The sequence below is a fragment of the Alnus glutinosa genome, chromosome 2, assembly GCF_958979055.1.
Source record: "Alnus glutinosa chromosome 2, dhAlnGlut1.1, whole genome shotgun sequence".
Lineage (NCBI taxonomy): Eukaryota > Viridiplantae > Streptophyta > Magnoliopsida > Fagales > Betulaceae > Alnus > Alnus glutinosa.
The window spans coordinates 13,141,194-13,149,832 of record NC_084887.1 but is presented as its reverse complement, the minus strand read 5'-3'; the positions used below and the strand labels follow the sequence as shown (position 1 = coordinate 13,149,832).

Sequence of the window (8,639 nt, the reverse complement as noted above, 5' to 3'; positions counted from 1 at the left end):
TATCATAAGCTTTACTCATGTCAAGCTTAAAGCCCATATAACCCACCTTACTCCACATCCGTGTCTGCATGGTATGCATAGTCTCGTAAGCTGCCAAAATGTTATCTGTGATTAGTCTACCCGGGATGAAAGCACTCTAATTGCTAGAGATGATAGCAGGAAGCACCTCTTTTAACCGGTTAGCCAACACCTTAGAGGTTTCAGTGTATTAGTTTGCCCATCCGTCTATGAAATGACTACACATTGCCTTTGATAAATAGGCTCATTTTACATTTATTTAGTTATAAAAATATTCTATATTTGACGTTCAACATAAAGGGTTATTGAGAATGGGAGACTCTTTCCACATAAAAGGACAATTTTATTTATTTCACATATTTTCTTCATCTAATTTAAGGGTTGATTTGGATAGGGTGCAAACTCTCACTAAAACTTCAAAGTAGATCCGAGTTGTATTGAATTAAAATTTATGGAAGTAAGTGAAGGATAATTGCTTCGTCTACAATCATAAGTCCATATAGAAACTAGAAACTACGCACCCACAAATAATATGAATTGTGGTTTATTTGCAATTCAACACGACCCGAATGATCCGACGGATACGCAACCCGAAGACCCACCGCCATCACGAGTGCCACCACTCGCTGCAATCATTGCATTCAATCTCATCTTCTTCCTGTTCGGCCCCAGCTTCTTCGGTAGCTCGCCGAACTCCGATCCGACGACGCACGACGACGAAGCTCCGTCGCCAACGCCTCTCGGATCCGAACCCTTTGGTTCCGTTGGTTTCCACGAGTTGAGGGTTTGGATAGACGTGACGCAGCATTCTTGCCAGTTCAGGTCTTTGAGGTCGGCGATTACGTCCTCCAGTGCGACGAACGCCAAGGACGAAATGTCGTCGTTCAGTGTCGAGCGCGACGGTTTCACGAGATCGAGTATTTTCACCGCGTCGGCTAGCGATTTCTGTCAAATTGTTGAAACAGAGAATCATAATTAGTGTCCGTTTGGTTGCTGAGAAAATGTAACAAAATTTGTAGTTGATTTGAGTGAGATTTGGGCTAAGTTTAGGAACAAAAATAACGTAATGTTCATAGTTTTAGTGAATTCGCTTTTCCGGGCTAAGATTTCCATTGATTCAGAGCAACAGAGAGAGAAACGCAATCATGACAGTAATTTAATTAGATCAAAATAAAAGAAAATGGATACGATAAAACTCGACTCAATCGAGTCTAATACAACTATTTGACAAACTAGAATTGAGCTTTTTCGGTCAGAAATAGATATAGTGGAAAGGGAAATTAAAATGTGCTTCTATTCTTTACTCCGTTTTCTCGGTAGCTAGCCAAACATAATTTCCTGATTCTTGAAGGAAACTACCGTTCAGATAGGAGGGAGAAAAGAAGAATAAGCAGAAAAGTTTTAAGTTCAGGATATGATTTGATCTACAATTACTTTCCTCCAATTTCTCAGCTACCAAACAGAGGCAAAGACAAGAGTTTCAGTAATTAGAGAGACACAGATTGGATACTTCAGTGTCACCTTAGGCTTCTTGACGACTTTCGTGAATCCGTGCATTCTGATGATCTGCAAAATTTACCAAAATATCAAAATAAAAATACACACACACACACACACACACACACACACACATATATATATATTCAAAATTCAAATGCTACACAAACATACCCGGTCGGAGACGAATATTTTGAATTTTCATCGCTGAAACTTCAAAAGTGATACGAAATTTCAAGAAAGAGCGAAATGTGGACCTGATTGAGGAAGTTAACGGTGGGATGGAGTTGCTCCTGAGAGAGAAGGAAGTCCATGTAGTCATCCAGGGACATCTTCTCGTTCCTCGCTCGCACTTTCAAGCTCGGATTGTTGCGTTGAATCTCCATTTTCACCACTGCTTCTGCTTCTGCTTCAGCTTGGGGAATTTTGGTCTCAGTTATACTGTGTGGCCGGGAGAATAATAATGTGAGAGTTCGCACCGTTTTGAAGGAGATTCAGAATCCTCCACGTCAGTTTGTTAGCTAATGCCCTGCCACGTCAGTAAATTTCCTTTGGCGGTTAATAATTTTGTACAGATTCCTTTTTTTTTTTTTTTACAAAAATAAAAAATGAATTAAACACAAAACAAAACTGATATATAAAGAAGGGATTCAGATCCCATGCTAGAGAATTGCAAAGACGTGCAATTCTTTAAATCTACATTGAACAACTATGATTATGCCACGTTATTAATTCTAGCTAAAAAAAATGTAAAATCAGTTTATGTAACTTCATCGATTTATAATAAGTTTCAAGTGGTATAAAAATTTGTACGTTGAGATGGGCGGTGAAATATTAACATGTTTGCTCTTATTGCTTATCGCAGTGAGTTATTAGCAAATTTTTATATCACATGAAGCCTATTCCAAATCAGTTTAATTGAATAGACTGATTTGACATTTTTAAAAATAAAAAATAAAGATAAAAATTGTTCTAACATCCTTTCCCCTATGCTTCTTCGGCCAACCAACCCTTGGCAACGTAGGCAGACTACCCCAACCTATTCTGCGGTAATTGGACCACCCTATCAATTGTTTTGGGGTGGTCTTTTTTGGGTTACTAGATCACCCCATCACCCCTTAAAGGGTGGTCAGCTCAAGAAGCATAAGAAGAAAGGAGGTGATAAAAATGTTTTTGCTAGGATTGATAACATGGCATAATTGTGACCGTTCATTATAAATGAATAGTCTGAATTTGGAGAATTGCATACCCATGCAACTCTCTAGTATTGCTGAGAATTTGAATCCATAAAAAAGGCAGCCAAACAGCTCACAACAACGAAATAAAGTGTATTTCTCCATAATGTTCTTTTGATATTTCGAGAGAGAGAGAGAGAGAGAGAGAGGAAAAAAAAATAAATCCTGGCACGACAATAATTGATTTTTAAGCATCCAAAACCCTAAAATCTTGACTTTCCATCCCTATAAAACCCTAAAAACCTAAGACAAGTTGTTTGCAAGACTTCTCAGCCTCCATAAGTGTGAAAGAGAAATTGTGAGGCCCCGTATAAAAATCAATATTTTTATAAAAGGTTAATCCAGTCACACAAGTATCAAAAAAATTTTACAAAATAAATAAGAATGCTTTTAATCCATTTATCTTCCTCCACGAACGTTCTCCATTTGTCCTGGAACGTTTGTTGTACCTTTGACAAACGTTTGTTACCCTTTCACGAACGATCGCGAGAAACCCTATCTGACGTGGCCAGTCAATCCTTATCTTTTCGCTAACGATTATGGTTCACACCATGAACGATCATTGGCGTATTGTAAAGTGTGTCGAAAAGTACATCCCACGCCTTCAGCTTGTGTGTCAGACCGTACCATGAACGATCGCGGCCGTACATCGAATGATCGTCTTACCCTAAATTTTATACAAACATTCGCCACTTACTTGAGGAATGTTCGCCAAATGACCAAATCAGTTGATCCTTATCCTCTGCATTCCTTGCCTATAAAAACCTCTCACCCTACACCTCTCAGCATCATTTCTACTGCAATACACCTATTCTATCATGCTTCTTGGTTAAAGGAAAGTTCTAGAGTGAGAAGAAGAGTTTTGCCTAACATTTCTTTCACGATTATTAATGTTTTATCCTTGTTAATTATTTATTCGTTTCACATTTTGCTTTACATTCAAGCTTTATGGATTAATTTCTCTTTTTAAAAGAAAATGACATTTTTCAAAACATAAGCTTTCCACCACTCTTGATTTCATAAATAGTCACTGTGACATGTTTATTATACCCTGGTTATGTTATTAGGAATTTTGTTTAAGAGTTAGTATGTTAGGTTTAGATTATATTTATATTTGCATGCATGCTGGTAATGCCAAACGTTCCTCGAGCCTTACACGAACATTCGTCACTTGTGAGACGAATGATCATCCTTGTTGCCAAACGATCACGGTATGGTAGAAATGCTGAAAATAAGGTCTAGTCATAGATTAAGGAAATTCAGGATGTCTCAATTTATAGATGAGTAGACAAGGTAAGTAAATACTAACAAAACTGTGTTCATAAGGGATGCGATATGTTAGCCGACTGAGCATGATTTACTTTTCTTAAATGATATGATATAAGCCTATTAAAATTTCATATTTCTTCTATAATTGTTTCAAGATTAGTCTACTTTTATGAAGAATCAACCATATTATTGCGTTGTAAGACATGGTACATCGGTACGTGCGGTAGAACGGCCATGGGCTTACTATTATATGAATTGTTCTTTATAGTTAAAAGTTTACAATATGTTATGATAGGCCTTGGGTCCAATGGTTGTTTTGTGACCGGTGCACCATGCTTCAATAGGGGTCACGGTCACGGTTACGGCTTTACTAGTAGCATGGGCCACCCAAGGTCGGAATCGGTCAGGCTGCTAGTATATGACGGTATGCGTATATATTCGGGGCACCAGTGTTGTATTACAAGTCCCTTGAGACAGCGGCAACCCTGCCGGGAAGGGATTAATATCCTGGGTAGACCATATGAGACGAACAATGACATATATGTATACAAAATACATTTTTTCATGATTTTCCCTGCATTAAACTCTAGGTATTGTCATTGGAACTATGCCTCTGTAAATATTTCAAAACAAACCCCGACCTTTTAATGAGGGCATAGTAATAGAGGCAATACTCTTCATTTTTGCAAAATATTCATGTTTATGTTCTCTCAATTAAAAGTCGGTACTTAAGGCTAATTACATATATAGTTTTGTAATGATTTATTTACTAAGTCATAGACTTACCCACAAACCTTGAAACTTCATTGTCTTTCTTTTTGTAGGCCTTCTTTATGCACGTTGTTTGATTGTTTAGATCATGTGTTTGAGACCAGGTTGTGTTGTTTTAAAAGAAAATGTGTTATTTTATATGACAAGGTTTAGCATGCGACTCCAAGAAATGGTTACTTCCCTTTAGACATGGAGTTCTTCTTACTAAGGAGTGGTGTCCTAAGACACCTCGAGAGGAAATGCAAATGAGGAATGTTCCTTACGCTTCAGTTGTAGGAAGCCTCATGTATGCCACTATGCACTAGATCTGATATATGTTTTGCAGTTGGCATGGTCAGCAGATATCAGTCAAACCATAGACCAACACATTGGGTGTTGTAAAGCATATACTTAAGTATCTTCGGAGAACAAGGGATTATACGCTTATCTACCATTGTGAGGATTTGACAACAATTAGTTATACAGATTTTGATTTCCAGTCAAATCATGATTCTCAAAATCTACCTCAAGGTATATCTATAACTTAGGTGGAGGAGCCATTAGTTGGAGAAGTGTGAAGCAGTCATGTATTACTGAATATGGAAGCTGAAAATGTTGCGGCTTGTGAAGCTGCAAAGGAAGCAGTATGGCTAAGGAAGTTCCTAGTGGATCTTGGTGTTATGAGGATAGAGCAGTCTCCTATCATGTTGTTTTATGACAGCAGTTGCACAATCCAAGGAACCATGAGAGAGGGAAACACATCGAGCGCAACTATCATCTCATTAAAAAGATAGTGACTCGAGGAAATGTGGTTGTGGCTAAGATTCTATCGGCTAAGAATTTCGTAAACCCCTTCACAAAGACCTTACCTCATAAGATTTTTGAATCTCACATAGAGAGAATGGGAGTCAAATGTATGCCTAAATGGAATTGAGTGCAAGTGGAAGTTTGTTGGGGTTTATGCCCTAAAAATCTCAATGTACTATTGACATATAAGTTTTTAAGAATAAATTTGTATTCACTAATCTATCTTTAAGTATATGGCATATGTAATTTTACATGCTTAATAATGTCTATATATATTTTGCATGTGAAATGTCTTTGGATTACATTGAACATGGTCTATGGTGTGAGTAAAGAGTTATCACACAAGATCTTAGTTCATAATCCTTGTAGTCTTAACTTATCAAAAGTTCGCAGTCGAAAATGGAATTGGGCATTCAATTTACGAAGATTGTTACATATTGAATCTTTGTGATTTATCTTGATCAGGCGAAGTTGAAAGCTTCGGGTTGATGTGTAAGGTGTTATGCACTGATCGGACCTTGGGAATTGTTTTTCCATGAAAATACTATCTAAGGGAAAAACTCATACTCCTAATATTAATTAAGATATTGATTCTAAATCCTGAGATGATTGTATATTTAGATGTGAAGGGTAGATTACTTTGATACATTTATGGGTGAGATCAAAATAATGGTCAATATACTCAGTGCGTTGGGTGAACACAATTAACATTGTGAAAAGCTTTTCTCAAGATGGAATCCAAGTCTTTTATTAAAAAAAAAAAAAAAAAAAAATTCCATTGAGATTGATTTTATGAATTGGATTATTCTAAGCCTCCAGCCAGAGCATTTTGGTATGAGATACTAAAATACAAATTACATGTGAAAAGTCTTTCACGAGTACTAGAATAATATATAAAATTAGAGGACTCAAGGAAAAAGAGGTAGAGAATTAAATGACAGTATCTTGGCTTTAATTCTGTTACGGAAGATTTCATGGAGGAATCAAAAGTCAAAATTAAGTAAATTTAACGGATTAATTGTTTTAATAAAAAATATAAACTACAGTGCAATTACAATTGTTTAGTAGAATCAATTGTAATTAAATAGTGACTCGAAGAGACGGAACTATTTTGGCTAGTTTTTTTTTTTTTTTTTGGTCCCTCACCAAGCTGATTTAATTTAACCATATCAGGCTTTTTATTTATTAGGCTAGTTGTTTTTATTATTTAAAAACAAGAGCAAAAGAGAAACTTTGCATCAGATGCAAGGCGTAGATTGAGCCCACTAGCGGTGCAATTGACGCATGGACCAGGGAATTTTTTCCTGGCCCAATGCGTTAACTACTAGGGTGGAAAGCTAGGGTTTTTATGAAGAAACTTTCGGTTAGAACAAAGTAGGAATTTAAATTTTTGTATGATTTTCTATTGATGGCCGAATGGGTGTGAATTCTATTGCAAGATTTTTGGGGGGATTTTTCTGTAAATGGGTATTGTGATTTTGGGTTTATTTTTGTGGAAGATTTTCTGTAGAAAACCGAATGGGGATTGAGAATTTTTTTGAGTTGTTCTGTAGGAAAAACTAAATAGGTAAAGTGTTGAAATAAGTTATTTTGATTTACTGTCTTTCATGTCACAGTGTTCCTCCTCTACTTGTCACGACCAGTCATTATGGATTGGTGTTTGATTTTGTAATTTTGTGGAATTATGTTGATGTTTGTGATTGCTGGGGATTAGAGTTCGCGGTTTTGATGGGTTGCTAATTGTGTTGGGGATTTGGGTGTTTGAATGCAGGAACCCAAATAGGTAAACCTCTTATGCGTTTATGACATTTTCAAGTTGGTGATTAAGCTATAGCCTGTGATTTTGGGGTTTTGGAAGAATGCTATGGATTAAGTAAATTTTCTTTAAAGGTTGCACTAATCTCCTGTGAATGGTGGGATTTGAGTTGTATGATGAATTATGAGCAAGATTTCTTGTCTATTGAGTTTTAGTTAACTTTAAAAATGGTGGTTCTTGTCTAAAACTTTGAGAATTTTAGTGTTGATAAATTAAGTGAGCTGTATGATTTTTTTTTTTGGGTTGAAATCTCGTACTACATTTTTAGTCTAATCCATGTGTGTGATTAAATAGGATACTTCATTTGCATGTTAGGAAATCTTGAAATATAATAAAGTATTTGTAATAATTCCTCTAATAAGATCTTTCAGTATATGTGCTGTGTTGAGGTTACTTATGTAGAGTTGATTTTCGAAATTTATTATAAAAATCTGTAATGTTTGAATAATTTGGATCCTTGAAATTTTGTAAATAAAAATGAAGGAGAGAAGTATCAGATGACATAGACCCATTTGAGTTTCATTGTTTATGAAGTTCATATATATATTGGCTCTTTTACATATTAATTGGCTTTGGGTTGCACTAAATTCCAGATGTTTAAAATTCGTTCTCAACTCAGAGCACAAAATCGTGACTATATTGGAAACTACTTTAAATTGAATAGCTTGCACGAAAAGGTTCTAAAAATCAGGGTATTTTATCCACAAAAATGTTATTTCTTTGTCAGTATAGGAATCTATAAGTTTGTAGGAATTTTGGAGAACCTTGAAACTTGCTACAATTAAGTGACTATTACTGAAATTCTGTTATTAGCATGAAGGAATTTTTTTTGAATTTTTTCTAAATTATTTTTATGATCAAATCTAGGTAGAAGTAACTAAAGCCCCACTCAGGAAACTCCGGGTAAGGGAAACACAACCTTAAAAACTCCAGCAAAATTTTAATAAAACTTTTTCAAAAGAAAAAGTCGGGAATTTTCCTAAAATCCTTTTTACTTCTCTATATTACTTGCCTTTAAAATTTCATCATTACTCATGTTACAATATTATGATTGGGACTTTATGAGGTTATGCATAATTATATTTATGCACCATATGAGCAAGTTGATGATACTGTATATGTTGCATGTGCTCCATGGGAGCGAGAGTTGATGACATCATCGTATTGTTATATGTGCATGTATCATATAAGTTTTAACCACGGCACCATCGTGATATGATCCGAATCTTATGATAGAAGGGTAGTAT

At 35.7% G+C, this 8,639-nt stretch overlaps 1 protein-coding gene across 1 annotated transcript; it reads right to left on the bottom strand.

Annotated features, from left to right (window-relative positions):
- Window positions 1-377: 377 nt before the first annotated feature.
- Window positions 378-1,981, bottom strand: LOC133861936 (uncharacterized). Its single transcript, XM_062297765.1, has 3 exons — window positions 1,773-1,981; window positions 1,540-1,584; window positions 378-963 (listed from the first exon to the last, which is right to left on the bottom strand). The coding sequence occupies exons 1-3, from the start codon at window positions 1,899-1,901 to the stop codon at window positions 574-576; spliced, it is 564 nt and encodes a 187-aa protein (XP_062153749.1). The 5' UTR covers window positions 1,902-1,981; the 3' UTR covers window positions 378-573.
- Window positions 1,982-8,639: the final 6,658 nt, after the last annotated feature.